General features: G+C 40.2%; 1 protein-coding gene across 2 annotated transcripts in view; it reads left to right on the top strand.

Moving 5' to 3' along the window:
• The first annotated feature begins 2,098 nt into the window (after positions 1 to 2,098).
• Positions 2,099 to 16,932, top strand: part of LOC135702189 (ubiquitin-like protein 3) — a 355,984-nt gene continuing 341,150 nt past the window's right edge. For both annotated transcript variants that reach the window (XM_065223216.1, XM_065223218.1), the window contains exons 1-2: positions 2,099 to 2,847; positions 15,283 to 16,336. In XM_065223216.1, the coding sequence (XP_065079288.1) occupies positions 16,307 to 16,336 (30 nt within the window). In that variant the 5' untranslated portion in view covers positions 2,099 to 2,847; positions 15,283 to 16,306. The remainder of the gene's footprint in view (positions 2,848 to 15,282; positions 16,337 to 16,932) is intronic.

The following is a 16,932-nucleotide window of genomic DNA, read 5'->3' as shown; positions in this document are numbered from 1 at the left end:
TTATCTTTGGTCCCAAGCTAATCGATTCACCTCTCGAAACATAGGAAAATCCGAGGGGGACGACTCTATCTACGATGCAGAAGAGATTGTGTTCTGCTGTGGCTAGCTGCGCGCACGCTGAGTAGATAGAAGGAAGATTAATGACGATTATAAAGATTTCCTGCAAAAAGATGATGCGCGATGCAAGGAGATGCGACAAATGAAAAAAGATTTTTCGAAGATTGATTCGCTAGTATGAGATTTGTTGAGCATCTAAACTTGAGATTTAGATGTGTCGCCCCCCTCGGGAAAATCCACTAACCCCTCATTTTATCTGTCAAAATTTCATAGCGAATCAAAACAAACATAGTGTAGTACTGGAATTTATATTAGAATGGGATACGTTAATCGATTTTCTTGGGACCAATCGGCTAGTCAAGTAGTGAGCCAATTTAAAATCGTTAGTTTCGTATTGATTGTTGCTACTACTGAAAAAAACAGATTAACCCTGTGATAGTTTTCCTCGATCTTGCCCGGAAAGTCCCGAGTCCGTTTGTCAGTGGAAGATTTGAAATTTTTCTAAACAACCCATTTTTTGTCACTTTCAACTCCTGCCTGGAGTGATGTCGGTGGTGTAAGCTATCACCCCAAAATACCTGGGATCAATCCCAGTCGGCGTCGCAGGGATTTTTTCTGAGGCATAAAATCTCTGAACAGGGAAGTAAAGCCATTGGTTATCGGTCCATGAGTTGATGATAGGTCGATATGTAGGGTCCAGGTGTTGGACCTGCCTCCCTGGCGTCGGTAGCATTGGTACTCAGTACGGAAAACAAATCAAGGAAAAAACTGCCTGGCCCTGATTTCATTTTCCTCCCCCGATGTGGTACAGTTCACCATCGGAGATGAAGGCTCGGTCCTCGCATCACTCCAGGTTGGCCAATGTTCGGCGGCTTCGAACAACAGATTCCCCATCTGAACTGAAACTCGACCTGAAACGAATACCCGGGCTATCAGACCGGGAATACGCCGGGTGGAAAACTGGCCTCTTCCTCAGTTCAATTTTTCTTCGACTCGTCTGGTTCGTACTGGTTCCAACCATTTTTGAGGTGTAAACAAACATTATACCAACCGGTCAGCACTCGTTTTTATTTCAGTTACCATGTATTTTGTGATTAGCCCCAGTCCCTTTCAAATGGTCTCATTATTTATGAACGGCCTTTACATTTAAAATGACGTTTCAAAATAATCTTCAATCTAATCAATCATGATTAAACTGGAATTATTATCAGATGCTTAGTTTTTAGAAAGAGAGTATTAATTTTTAATCTTTCGATATGATTAAACTGAGTTGTCGTTTGTATTAGCTGAATGTCTCGGTAAACATTTCGTTTGCTGTTTTTCAGTATAGCATTTGATTGCTGATCATGATCCAGCAATCTGTTTTACTGATATTGAAAACTTAAATTTGGTGTGAAGGGCCTAATTACGATGATCGATTTTCTCTTTTGTCAATAACTCGTCTGGATTGACATTTATCTGTCCGTTTGGTGTTGCTTTTGCTAGCTAATACAACCTTTCACCACAATGTATTGTGATAATTTCGAAAAAAATGTTCACTGTACTGTGTTAATGCTAAGAGAAAATCGGTGAAGAACTTTCATTTTGGGGAGTATATTTTCTCCGTGTAGGTTTATCTACGCGAAAGACAAAAAAACTACACCCTTTTTTAAAACTGCCGAGCAGAAATTGTTCTAAAATTACACCTTGTTCTAAACTCGGTTTGTTTTGTTTTCCCTTTTTTTGTGTTAGCCAACGTAAACACAGAAAGTGCGGCACACACACTCGTGCCTTCAACTGCAAAAGCTCTGCATTCTGAAGAAAACACCACGCACACCACCAAGAGCCGCATATCCGTACACGGTGCAATGTTGACACTCTGCCCTTTTGTATCGTTCCATCCGTTGGTTGTGTTTGTGAGACGCTCCGCTTAAAAACCACCGATCTCTGTGTGCGTGTGTTCACTCGAAAAAAAAGCTCCCCTTTTGCAGCACCAATCGCGGATCGGATTGGGGAGAAATTTCTCTTCGGCAGTTTTCAGCTCCAGTTCAGTAGGTGCTGAGCCATCGACGAGAACCGAACTGTTTTATCCGCGGACGGACCAGTGGGTAGTTGCTTGTGCGTATACAGCAGCAAAAAGCATCTCGTGTGTGTGCAGTGCAGTTGGGAAATACTTTAATAATCTTCCGAAAATTTCGGTGGAAATCCGTCGTCGCCGTGAGTGGCATCGAACCGAGTGTTGGCCAACCGTGCGCGAAGGAGGTCAAATTGATCAATTTGATCGAAGGAAAAAAGACCAAGTCTTGGCTTTTCAGATTTCAATGGAAAGTGCAGTGGTAGTGTAGTCTGCTGCGGTGTGGTCTGGTGACAGCTCTCGCGGTCGCCCCCCAAGTTTCGAGGGAATCCATCTTGCTCACACATTCGAACGTAGTACACATGAATTCGATTCGTCGGATGGCGGAGCCTTGAGTTTTTACACAGCGGAGAGCGAAAAGTGCCCCTCTAGAGTCTAGAGTAGTGCCCTGGCCTGGCCTGGTGGTGGTGGTCAATCTTCATTTTTCCCGTTCCTCGAGACGAACAACACTCGAGGAGTGTTGTGTTTTTGCTCTGTGTCTGTGCGCGGAAAAGAGAAGGTACTCACACATTAGCCGAAAGAAGGGAGTGTTGTGAGTTGTGCAAGTGAGAGGAGGAGAAGATTGTGGTGAGACACAAAAAAAAAGTCGTCAAGCAGGACCAGGAGAAAGTTGCAGCAACCATCGTTGTCGTTGTCGTTGAGACCTGCTGCATTGGATGCAAAGTGGGAAGAAAAAGGTACGAGTGGTGATTTCGTAGCCATTTAATCGTAATGTTTGGTAGATTTCCAGAACAGTGGGAAATCGATTACTGTGGGAGCTTTTTCCGCTGTAGATGCGAGGAGAATATTTCCCGAAAAACAGCGAATCTGGGAGAGTGAGTGAGAGGGCGAAGGTGGCGCCCGCACAAAAACACAAAGCAGTGTTGCCAGGACGGCAGAAAGGGGTTGGAATGTGTGTGTCAGTGTATTGATGCGAAATGTTGTGCGGAAGCTTTCCTCATGCTGACAACAAACTACAGAGAGGTTGACAGTGCGGAACTGAGGCTGTGTGAGCGTGTGTGTATTTACATCGTTCCTCTGGGTGCAGCCGCAGGGTTTTGACTGTGATGTTGGGGCAGAGCTGCCAGGTGGTTTTATAAAAAATCTGTATCCACTCTATTAAAAAATCTGTATTTTCTGTATTGACGATTTTTTTCTTAATTAATCATGTTTTGTTGTTTTACAAATACAGTGCATACAAAATAACAATAAAAAGTGCTTAACCACCTATTCGGGCTATCGTACTAACCATACTGGATATAATTGCGCCATTTGTGATATCGTCCGTACTTATTTATAAGAGTGATATGAAGCCGTTTGAAAGTGTATGGAGATTTTAGTTTCTATTCATTATCTTCCTGATAAGCAGTTTTAAATGCAAAAAAGTGCACGAGTTTATTACTATTTGATATTTTTAATATAGATAAATACAATTAATTACATCATTTGTGTGGTAGTTACACCGAAAAGTCGAGAGATGTCGCCCCGCCAGTGCTGGTAAAATCATTTTTGCAGTATGGAGAATATCAGAAAATCCGCAATTTCTTACGAAATACATTTTCAATGCAAGTAAAATGTTTACGAGTACTTGTATTTGTACCATTTTAATGTGCTCGGGCACTTTTCTTGTATTTAACATACATGCTTATATTGGAAATATTCAATTAATACTGTAAATCCCCATACAATCTCAAATCGTTTACTACTAGCTCCATATGCATCCGAAAGCGGTTGGTCCTCTGGTTGTGAATGCTGTCAAAAACACCATAACATGATTAATTGTCGATGGAAATTTGATAGGTTCCCGAGCAGAGGGTGAGAACAAAATGAAAACAAAAATTATGTTGTTTTCATTATTCCTGATAACTCAAATTGATTTCATTTTGATGGAGTTGATGGCTAACAGAACAAAAATGAGAGCTAAAAGATATGCGAAGAATACCAAAATTATAACATATATTGATATTAGTGAGAACTGCTTGATAACTTATTTTGATATGAATATTTTATTTAGATTACAAATTTAGTTATCAACATGTTATTGCATGCATGCCAAAAAAACAAAATAAAAATACATCAAATTTTGATGTCATCATGAGTTATTAAAAGGCAGCTATATAAACGCACAGTGGAATCGATTAAATGTTCCATAAACTTTTTAATTTTTTTTTTATGTTAGAGGAGCATAGCGACGAGTAAGCTTCTTCTAGTCTTTTGAGCCAAATTGGATTTCGTTTTCTTTCATGTTCGCCATTTTCCTTCTGTGAAGTTATATTTAGTAGAGAGTCGCGAATTTTGTGATATTCTCCATACTGCAAAAACAGTTTTCCAACCACTGGAGGGGCAAAAACTCTCGGATATTTGATAAAACTACCACTAAACCAAGTATGGTTTTTAGCACAACAATTAATTTTGGAGAGAAGGGGGTACGCTGATAAAATCGAGCAAGTTATTTTGTTTTTATAAATTTTGAATTTTTTTTTTCTCAAGCATTTTATAAAAATCTGTATAAATCTGTATTGTAATTTAAAAATCTGTGATAAATCTGTATTCTGTATCGGGTCTGTATTAAGATTAAAAAATCTGTATAATACAGATAAATCTGTATAAATGGCAGCGCTGTGTTGGGGATTTGGATTTTTATTTCCAACGATGAAAAGTAGTAGGAGATTCAGGAAAAACAAAGGTGAAACTAGTGTTGCCAGTGAATGTGAATGTTATATTGTCATCAAAATTGATGGCGATATTTTAACAGTGCCTTCTCCAAACAATGCGGAGGAAAGTTTGAATAAAGTGGACTAAAGAGTCCTACGTCAATATTTTCGGTACCGGAAGGCCCACTTCTCTTTAAAAGTTGTATATCCGATGGGTTGTTCTTAATGACAAGCTTCCTGTCGAAAGATGCCGTGGATAAGATCCCACCCGATTGTTGAGGAAAAAATCGCTCACTTTTTGTTTTATTAGCAGAAGCTCATATTGTAGAATGTTAAGCATTTGATCAGTATAGAATTCCAGGATATAATGTTGCTGCTTGGTTATCGCATTCTAGACACACTGGCGGTGTTGCTATTTATGTCAAAGACTCAGTTCAATTCAATCTTCGTACCAACGAATATATTAGTGGCAATTGGTTCTTGGGCATTCCTACAGTTGTACGTGGCATGAAGATGGGTATTTATGGCAGTTCATCATACAGCGTAATATCAACCGGTGGCAACTAACGATTTTAAATTGGCTCACTACTTGACTAGCCTATTGGTCCCAAGCAAACGATTAACGTACCCCAAACTTTTTTTCCAAGTAGCCCTAAGAACAATTTCTTGGGTACAAATTGGACTTGGAACTACTTGGAAAGCAGTTCCAGATAATTTTAAGGAGAAATCCATGTAAATTTTCAGTACAACTTAGACGAGAACTCCAAGACAATTCAGATTAAAAATTTATAAGAACTCAGAGGTGAACAGTATGGGAATTTCTAAGGGGGTGAATTCTTTAAAAGAGTGTATACTTCAAAGAGAATCTAAGGACGAATTTGATGATTGTTTTAGTGTTCTGCAGAGAATTTCTGCACTGTTATAAAGAAAATTCAATGCACTCCCAGAGATGAACTCTATAAAAATAAATTCTTTTGAAAGAAATACTTCAACTTAAATATAATCCTGTTAAGCTCTGTAAAGCTATGGAACTTCAAATACGGCAAGTTGGAATTTAAATAACTGAACAGTCTCAAATACTCATGTTAAATATTTATTTCGTTACAATATATAAGAACCTTATGGTAACTAAAATTAAACACTTCATCAATAAGTAGCTTTTGGTTTTATATATTATTAATCTACTGATTGGTTTAAGTTAAATTTGAATCCACGTCTCTAAAATTTCACCTTTCACCAAGTTCATGTACCTTTTTTTTTTTATTATTATAGTCACTTTAACGCTCTTGGGTCATTCGTGACTTGTCCGGGGGTGAGATTTGAACTCGTGACTTTGGCGTGAGAGGTATGGATGCTAACCACTACGCCGGGGTCGCCCCCAGTTCATGTACCTGTTGAGTTTAAATTTTTATTCTTATGTGTATAAAATTTAACCCTTGGATCATTTTCAATGTCCTAGAACTCTAGTTTTGTAGGCAATTCCAAGGCAACCTTGAATAGGATTCAATACAAATTTTAATGAAAATTCATAACAGCTTTTGACTCTAATTCTTAAGGAATTATGAGAAAATTTGGACGAGGATTACACCATCATCATTCTGAGGAGAACTTCAAGATAATACAAAAGAGGACATTCTGAGGATAATTTAAAGAAGATTCTGGGACAAAAGAATCCGAAGCATATTTCTATGTGAGTTTTTCGGAGAAACATAGGATTACAATTGAATATGAGTATAATTTCTATCGAACTTCAAATGAATTTGGTCAAAAATTTCAAGAGGGTTCTGACAAATTTTGTGGAGAAATTTGAGCAAAACTGAAAGTATTTTTTCGGTTAATGCTGGGTAATGCGCAATACAGATCCCATTGAGATCACTAGCCTCTTCCCAGCAACTCCTATCCCTACTTCCCCGTGGTACCGGCCGGAACTGTGAGCAACCTTAGGGAAGATCGGTTAACCAACCCCGGTGGGAACTTTGGTCATAGGCTGACAGGGAAGGGGGGGTTTGCTTCGGCAAGCCTGAGCGTCTGTTCTCCAGGAGGAGCGGCTCACAACAGCGTCTGTTCCCATGTTAGAGGCGGCTGATCTACGTCCGAGTGCCAGTGAAGGACTCTAAGCACAACTGTGCACCCTGCTATCCGGAAAGTTAGGTGGTTGGTGTCAGGCCCTGCGAGCCAGCCGTAAAAAAGCATTGCAACGGAAAATCAGCAACAGAGCAATACGAACCGAGACCAACGGCAACGACCCCAGCGACGAAATAGGACTTGCGATTGGAAACTCGGCACGTGGAACTGTCGATCTCTCAATTTCATCGGGAGCACCCGAATACTCGCCAATCTACTGAAGGACCGCGGATTCGGCATCGTAGCGCTGCAGGAGGTGTGTTGGACAGGATCCATGGTGCGAACGTTCAGAGGTAATCATACCATCTACCAGAGTTGCGGCAACACACGCGATCGGTTCGTGACCGATCGACGAAAGAATGTGCAGGTTGAGTCAGTGCTTCCGGAGTAAGGGCTGTGCACGTTGATTGCACAGCCCTTACTCCGGAAGCACTGATGATGACAAGGATGCATTTCACGCGCAGCTCGACCGCGAGTATGATCGCTGCCAAAGTCACGACGTCAAGATTATCATAGGAGACCTAAACGCTCAGGTAGGCCAGGAGGAGGAATTCAGACCGACGATTGGAAAGTTCAGCGCCCACCAGCTGACAAACGGGAACGGCCTACGACTCATCGATTTCACCGCCTCCAAGAACATGGCCATACGTAGCACCTTCTTCCAACACCACCTCCCCTATCGTTACACCTGGAGATCACCACAGCAGACGGAATCACAAATTGACCACGTTCTGATTGATGGCCGGCACTTCTCCGACATTATCGACGTCAGGACCTATCGTGGCGCTAACATCGACTCTGACCACTACCTGGTGATGGTCAAACTGCGCCTAAAACTTTCCGTCATCAACAATATACAGTACCGTCGCCCGCCACGGTACAACCTAGAGCGACTGAAGCAACCGGATGTCGCCTTAGCATACGCGCAGAATCTCGAGGCAGCGTTGCCAGAGGAGGGCGAGCTCGATGTGCCCCCTCTAGAGGACTGCTGGAGTACAGTAAAAGCAGCCATCACCGACGCAGCCGAGAGCACCATCGGGTACGTGGAAAGAAGTCGACGGAATGAATGGTTCGAAGAGGAGTGCAGAGCGATTTTGGAGGAGAAGAACGCAGTGCGGGCGGTAATGCTGCAGCATGGAACCCGACAGAACGTGGAACGGTATAAACAGAAGTGGAAACAGCAGACCCGCATCTTTCGGGAGAAAAAACGCCGCCTGGAAGAAGCGGAGTGCGAGGAAATGGAACTGCTGTGCCGTTCCCAAAGAAACACGGAAGTTCTTCGGCTTCGTGCCGCGAGCCGAAATGTGCAAGGATAAGGACGGGAGCCTCTTGATGGACGGACGTGAGGTGATTGAAAGGTGGAAGCAGCACTTCGATGCGCACCTGAATGGCTAGGAGAACTACGTCAGGACAGAACTGACCCAACTCCCACGCTGAGGGAAGTTAAGCACTCCATTCAGCAGCTCAAAAACAACAAAGCTGCTGGTAAGGATGGTATCGCAGCCGAACTCATCAAGATGGGCCCAGAAAGTTGGCCACCTGACTGCACCGGATGATAGCATCACTGATAAGTTCGAAATGTGGTGGCTTGCTCAATGCTTCAGTGGCGCCACCATGACAAATGCAAGCACATTCCCAACTAAAACATTATTTGCGATGAAGGTGATTGTGAGTGTTATGTCTGTTTGTCTGTGGTAGAACTTTGAACGTTTATTACAATTTTGGTTCTATTTGTTCAGTTACGGTGAATAACTCAGAGTGAGATTCACTTCTACTTAGTTGTATGAGAAATTTATAAAAACTGCAGGCACTTAGTGCTGAGTTACTGCAGTTTTTAGAAATGTCTCATACAACTAAGTAGAAGTGAATCTCACTCTGAGTTTTTTTTCTCATTGGTCATCTACAGCTCGTTTTTTGATCTAAAACGCGGTTTCGATACAATTTCTATGCTCTTATTTTTAAGAACAATCAAGGGTTTACGAGTACTGCATATAAATGGCTTGAAAGCTATTTGTCTGACAGAACTCAACCTACTGCTTTTAATGATTCTGTTTCCAGGTATGTCCACTGAACTGGGAATCGAACCAGGAAAAACGGGAATTTTATTGGAATCATATTATTTTTGTTTATAACCCATATAAGACAATTCTAATAATTAAAATTAGAAGTTAGAATGCTCAAATGTTTCATTTAGATTTCTGAATTCTTCTACCATCTCGAAATTCTTAACGTTTCCATACCAAAAATTAAGTCTGAGGCTCTGAGGTCTCAACATATCAGCAATGTCCCAGAATTTTCAAATATTAAGTTCAAGATCATTACAATTATCCAAACTGATATCAGTAAGAATCCCAATCAATTTCTAAGGCTCACACACGTGATATTTTGTTAAATTTGCAATCTCGAAAATCGGGGATGTGGCCAAAAAGTTGAATCTGTCCAAGTCTTTCGTTCCAAGGACCGGAAGGGACTGCATACGTACAAAGTGCAGAAGGCTCCAAACCGTGACGTACGGCAAAATACGGTGGGAAAGTCACGGGCCCGGAAACTGTACACCCAGATGCTGACGAAGCCTCATTGTCTCATCATGGATGATGAGGCTTACGTCAAGGCGAACTTCCGGTTGCTACTGTTCTTCACCGCCCAGCACAAGTTTGATGTTCCGGAGGAAGTAAGGAAGCAGAAACATTCAAAGTTTGCCAAGAAATACATGATTTGGCAAGCGAACTGCTCATGTGGCAAACGGAGTGCGCCGTTCGTGACTACCGGGACTGTAAACGGGGAGATCTACCTCAAGAAGTGTCTACAGAAACGTCTGCTTCCTCTGTTGAAGCAATACGAGGGCCCTACGATCTTCTGGCCGGATCTAGCTTCGTGCCACTATTCAAATGTTGTCCTGGAGTGCTACGAAGCCAACGGGGTCACTTTCGTACCCAAGGACATGACCCCCCCCTCCCCAACGCATCTGAACTAAGGCCCATCGAAAAATACTGGGCTATTATGAAGCAGGCACTACGGAAGCATCCCAAGGAGGTCAAATCTGAAGAAAAAGTGGGTTTCCGTACAGAAGAAGCTGCAGCCAGATGTTGTTCAGAACCTTATGAGTGAAGTTAAGCGTAAGGTGCGAGCGTACGGTTATGGTATTGAAGTTGAATAAAATAAATATGCCAAAAGTTTACTAATGGGTTATATTTTATTGTCTGAAAGTTTGAAAAGGATCGGCAACTAGATAATTTTCTACAGCGTTTTTTCTGTTATGCAATTTAATGTGGTATTTTTTTTTATAGAAACCCAGAAATATGTTCCAATAAAACCCATTGTGGAATCGAAAGATATTTTTGTAGTACATTCGTTTGTACAAGGCAAAAGTGGTATTCGAAATTTGGTTAAAGCTCTCCACATTCCAGAGTCCTTGCTAGATATCGATGTGCAGCAGAGGAGTAGTTCAATCGAGTTTCAAAACGCCAAGCGGCGGATTCAATGTTTGGAAGTAGTTAATGACAATGCAGAACGAGACATAGCATTGATAAAAACATACAATTTTAATAATAAGGGCCTCCCTTAGCTCAGTCGGTAAAAGCTCAGCTACAAAGCAAGACCCAGAGAGGTCCGGTCTAGGAATTTTTCGGGTTGGAAAATTTATCGACTTCCCTGGGCATAGAGTATGATTGTACTTGCCACACAATTATACCAATGTAAAAATGGTGCAGGCATCAAAAGCTGTCAATTAATAACTGTGGAAGTGCATCTGGAACAGTAAATTGAGAGCACGCCATAAGCTAATATGCGATACGTAATACGCTTGAAATGCGAGGAAGAAGAAGAAGAAGATACAATTCTAAATTATCAAGGGATGAAGATCAAAAACATTATATCTTACAGTTAGTTGAAGAACATCGAAAAAAATTTATAAGAGTCGCTAGAAATCTGATTTAACGTAGGTAATATAAAAATATATGTCAAACAAATGTAATATTGTTATCCATATTTCACTTGAAATAAATAAACTCTTCTCTGGCAACTACTGTACATTCTTCTGGAATCATTAATTGCCTTGCTCTCTCTTTAAAAGAGAAGACCTGTTTGACCACTTTTTCAAGAACTTTCCCAAAAAATATCTCTATCATTAAATATTTTCCATAGGACGAAAATTCAAGCTCGAACGCTAATGGCTAAGCATCATTAATACCAGCCAAAATATTGTAGATATTAGAACATTCATTTTATGCTATGATTGAAAAATTGTAAATTTGTCGGTATTATTTTCAGATATATTTCTTTAAATTTTATGCCTTTTTATGTATTTTGGATCACCCTAATGAAAAATAAGTGAACCCAGGGTGTCTACTACCTGAAAAAACCTGGAAAACCGGGAATTTACAGGGAATTTTATTTTTTCTGGAAAAACCTGGAATATTCAGGGAATTTTGGTTCCACTCAGGGAATTTTCCAATTATCACTTCATTCGTAATTCAAAAGAAGTTTTTCGTTTAGTTTCTCGAAACGTTTCTTAAGGACACTGAACTTGACAAGCATCTGACAGCTAAGACAACGTGTGCGAACGAGACAAGTTCATTCAGAGAGTCTTGTCACGCTCGCTCTTCGCTGATTTGTATGTGGAGGATCAAAATCGTCGTAAAAAGGAAACAGCCGAAAAAGAGAGACTGGCAACCGTCAAAAGGAAGCATACGAAGCATGTATTGTATAAGAATAAGCATGCCAGACAGCAGGTCTGAGACCCAACATAGAATTTTTTTTTTGAGCTTCAGAGAGGGAAATTTGTTGAGCTTCAGGGTAGTTCGTAGATCTTGAGAACAGAACTACAAACAAATTAAAAGTTATCAACAGAAATTCATAAAAACAAAATCACAAGAGAGGTCGTAGATCTTCAGATAAATGTTATTTTCAAAACTTCAAGCAAGCAAAAATAATTTCAAATCAATTTAAAACTATAAGTGAAATTTTGCAAATTTTCAGGGAAATTCGCATAACTTCAGACAAGTCCAAGAATCTACAGTGAAATATAAAGTATTTCACAGAAGTTTGGAGATCCTCGAAACATTATTCAACATCAAAAAAGTTCGTAGATCTTCAGAACAAAGCTACAGAACTTTGAAAAAAATTACAGGACTTCTGAAAAAATCACAAGAATCTCAGAAATGTTAATGGATCTTCAGTAAAAATTGCAGAACTTCAGGGAAGTTCGGCGATTAAAAAAAAAATATTTACACGATTTCAGGAAAATTTGTAGATCTTGAGAGAAACATTTATAACTTCAAAGAATCTCAAATATTTTCAGATTAATTTTGACAACTTTAGGTAATCTTCAAGGAAATTTTCAAATCTTCAGGGTAACCCGAGAGGAATTTACAAAACATCAGAGAAGTTTGCAGATCTACTGAGAAATTTATTGAGCCTCAAGTTTTTTTTTTTGTAGATCTTGGGAATAGAGCTACGGAGCTTAAGACAACTTTACAGAACTTTAAAGATATTTGCAGGAATTTGACGGAAAGTTTCACAGTTTCACACAAATGTGAGATCTTCAGAAAAATTCGTTAAATGTCAGAAAAGCACCTCAATTCCAAAAACAAATCGCAGCGAAGTACAAAAGTACAATATTTTGCAGAACTCCATGGAAGTCGGAAATAGATAAATCTAAAGAACTTCAGAGAAGTCCGTAGACCTTAAGAGAAGTCTGTAGAACGTCAGAAAATTCGTACGTTTTTAGAAAAAAATTTCAAAACTTCAGCAAAACTCGCAGATCTTCGGGAAAGTTCGCCGATCTTTAGATCAAGAATCCACAAAGAAATTTAAATAACTTTAGAAAAGATCGGTGATCTGCTGTGAAATTTATTGAACTTCAGGGCAGTTCGTAGATCTTTAGAGCAGAAATACAGTACTTCAGAAAACTTTACAGAATTTGAAATAAAGTTTAGGAACTTTAGAAAAGTTCAGAGGGTAGGTCGTAAATCTACTCAAACATTAGCAGATGTTTAAATAAATTTTCAGAATTTGACTGCGGTTCTTGGATTTTGAAAGACATTCACAGAACTTCAGGTAAGTTACCTGATCTTTAGAGATATTTGCACAGCTTCAGAAAAATTAGAAAAACTTCAGAATACTTCCTAAAACTTCCGGAAAGTTCAAAAATTTCTAGATAATCTTTTAATTCTTTAGAAAATTGTATAGATGTTCAGAGATATTTGCAGATATTCATTGAATCATGAAAATCTGCAGAGAAAATTACAGAACTTTCGAGAAGTTTGTGGATTATTAGAAATGTTGTGAACATCAGAGATAATTGTTGATCTTCAAGGATCTTAAATCTTCAGGGATTCAGGAACTTTGTAGGTTTTTAGGAAAATTTGCTGAACTTCTGAAGAACACACAGAACTTCAAAGTAATCTGTAGAACTACCGAGACATTTGCAGATTGTCAGGAAAGATTGTTGATTTTTAAGGAAATTTTACCGGAGAACAGAAACAAAACTTCAGGGACGTCAGAAGGTTTGAAGACCTTGCAGAATTGAGTTGTTAACAGAAATTTTCAGAACTCAAGGAATCATGTACATCTAGTGAGAACTTTTCCCACTAGCTTGTCTAAAGTTGGTATCGACATCCTGGCGAAGTTTTGAAATCCATTTTCATCTTCATATCGCAGCTCTTGCTGGACAAGATGAGCCAAATCCCTGCCGGTGTTCCTCCTGAGCAACCATTTCCTACTCTACAAAGGTCACCTTCTCTTTCTCATTTTATTTAAAATAATAAAAGCAAATACGTCTGCCGAAACTAGAGCAATTTTCCGGTAATTCATGATGGAAGTATTTACTTTTGATTCCTGATACAGTTTTGTTTTGAAATCTAAATTGTGCAAGCAGTATGAACACCAGCAAACAGGGGTGTTCGATAAAATAATAATGTGTATAATTTGTATGCACCTGGAATTTTTTCATCCGACCTGGAAAAATCTGGAAAACTCAGGGAATTTGATTCCTTGGATTGAGTAGACACCCTGGAACCGCCCTACTGAAGCATCGGATATCAGATGCCAATTTGTGGTTTAAATCGATACGCAAGTAGTTTAAAGATGATTGTGAATAGATTGTTTAGAATCCAATTCATCAATATTCAAAATATCGCATACAACTCATGAAAAAAAAATCGAAGGCCTAGAAAGTCGATTTCGGACAAAACATTTTTTTAGACAACACCAGATCTCGACGTTTCATACATTTTAAAACCATTTCGCTTCAAAATTTTTTATTCGATTTCCGCAATTGCATTTTTGAGAGTGAAAAAGGTCAAACTTTCACCGACCCTTAAATCAAGTCCGATTGAGCTCAAATTTGACATAGGGTTGTTTTTTGAGGTAAAAAACATTTTGTAGACGGTATCTTTTTGAAATTTAAGATGACCATTTTCATTGTCACCCTAGTGTCCATTTCAGAAAAGATAGCATTTTTGATCATTTAAGTTTATAAATCTTAGACATTTTCTTTTTTGTTATTGAAGTTTTTAACAGTTTTTATAGTTTTTGGCGAGAATTTGTGATTTTATTTATGTGTGTATTTTTTTTCTGAAAAGGCAATCCAGTTTCCACAACTTTGTCTCATACGTCATTTCGATTAGATTTATTGAAAAATATCGAAAACGCATTTTTTTTTTTAAATCAGGAGAGAGTCAAAATGGCTGAATTCCGGCGCAAACCCCTAGCGAACAATTAGGCGAAGTTTCATGGAATTCGGACAAGGCATCATCAAATCGAATCGTCACTTGGCGTGGAACTGCTCATGTTTGATCTGTGGTAGAAGCCTTAGCGGCTGTTCCTAAACTACAAAAATATAAAATCGTCCATACATTTTTTAGAAATTTACATAGACCGTAGACACTTGCCAAATCCCTGCCCCGCCCTCCCCCATAGGACCCACGACCTACGTGATTTATGATCAGCCTCCTATCTCAACACGATTGCTGTGCAAAGTAGCTGCCAAAAACGTTGGTTTGATGCCTTTTATGCCCTTCATCCTCGAACAAAAATTACTCGACCAACAGTTGAAATGGGCCTATCAGCATATGTAAACAAAACTTTGTAAGTCCTTGCCTCGCAAACCAAAGACCGCCCACGACGCAAATCAATGGCATTACCATGTAGGGAAAAGTTCCCTCCAACCGATGATGCTGGTTGGTTTGTTTGCAATAGCTGAATTGCCCTTTCGAATTGTTTCTCCAGAAATAATTGCTTGATGCAGCTCTGGAACGTCTGGCAACACTGCCGTAATGGCAAAATATCCCATTATTATTTCCGTAATTCTATCGCCTCCCACCAGAGCTAATAAAATTCCATCTCCCATTTCAGACCATCTCGGCACATTCCTCCATCCGCGGAGAAGACAGGCTGTCGACTTTCGCAAAGTGAAAAAGGAAAACAGCAAAATTGCAGCACTGTCAGTTCCCGAACCGACCGACGAGCCTACTTCCATCATCTGACTGCTTTCCGTCTGAGTGTGTGTGCGTAGTTGATTGTGTTATTTATAATTGCAATAGCCAAAGCTGCGTAGTTATCAAAAGTGCATTTTGTGAAGAGTTTTCCCTCCTCCCCCTTCGTAGGGAAAAAGAATCCAGGCAGAAAGTGTTGGAAAAAGGTGCTCTTTGTTGAAGTGCGTGAAAGGGAAGAAAGGCAGCGACGAATGCATTACGCACACACACACACAAACGTCATCCTGGGTTATTGTTTTCCCACTGAAGATTGTGAAGAACGCATATAAATATTGAGAGACTCCCTCCTGGTGTCCGTTTTCAAAACAAATCGATTTCAGTATTATTATGCTTGCCGTTCGTCAGCATCAGCATCAGGCGATAGCAGCTGTCAACCTTTGACAGCTGACAAACGGCGTTGTTGTTGTTGTGTGAAAACAATCAAGCTCGCGATTTTTCAGTTTCGGTTTTTGTTGTTTTCGGGTGTTCGACGAGTGTTGTTGTTGCTGGTGCGTGTCAGTGCGATTGACGCGCCCTGCTCTATCTCTATCCCAGAAAGGTGCATTTGTTTTTGTTGTCGCGGAAGAGCGACGACCAGTGGCAGCAGGGTGCAGTGAAATTGAAGTGTGTGGGTTGAGGCGGAAGAGTGTGTGCAAGGATTACATCAATCGATACCGCCGCCGTTGCTGAGCAGCAGCAGTTTGCTGCTGGTGGTGCAATTTGCATCGAAATTTCGCTGCAGGAGAGATTCTGCTGCTAAACTTACACAAGCGCAACCCTAGGATCGGCAGACGAGGGGTGCGTCCTGGGCAGTAGTAGTGCACCAATACAGCCGTACACCGTTTGGCAATCATCATATAGCAGTAGCAGGAGGAAGCACAACCTGAGGAGAAGACTGGCGAAAGATGTCGTCCAAAAACATACCTGCTGATAAGGTGAGTGTAGCCCTCCGATGTTTTGCGTGTTGAGTAAGGGTATAGAGGGAGCCGTAGATCGATCGAACATTCATTGGAATGAGCTGGGGAGGGACCTGAGTCGGTGAGGACAGGAATTTCCTGCGTATAAACAACGCCCTTTGCTGCGTTCGAAGTAGAAGTGGAGGAAATTCATCTCGGCCGGAGGATAAGAATGGAATCCTAACTTCATATTGAGTTGAGTTGGGAAAGAGACTTCTCGCTATTCCTCAGAGAGTGGGAGAAAGCAGGCCAAACAAAGGCTACTTCAGTGTTTTCAATTCCTATGAGGAGCTCGAGGGTTTAGTTTCAACGTATTTCCGGTTCGGGTGCAATCAGATTTTCGGTGTGGAAATGGGATTACTTTCTGCTGTTGAAACGTGCTTCAGATATGTGATTTCATGTGTCACATGATGGGGTGTCTCCGAAGATCCGGGATCCGGAACCTTTTCCATTAGGTCATTAATAGGTGTGATTTGAGGTATCACAAGATGTTGATCTTTCGGTGACCTAAGGATCTAATTTTACCCGGAAGACATTCAAAATAAAGCTTTCATCTTCCTGGATCGGAATTAACA

The sequence above is a fragment of the Ochlerotatus camptorhynchus genome, unplaced genomic scaffold (assembly GCF_037179485.1).
Source record: "Ochlerotatus camptorhynchus isolate MF236.1 unplaced genomic scaffold, CSIRO-AGI_Acam_v1.1 ptg000185l, whole genome shotgun sequence".
NCBI lineage: Eukaryota > Metazoa > Arthropoda > Insecta > Diptera > Culicidae > Ochlerotatus > Ochlerotatus camptorhynchus.
The sequence above is the reverse complement of the archived record's forward strand: the minus strand, read 5'-3'. Positions and strand labels throughout refer to the sequence as shown.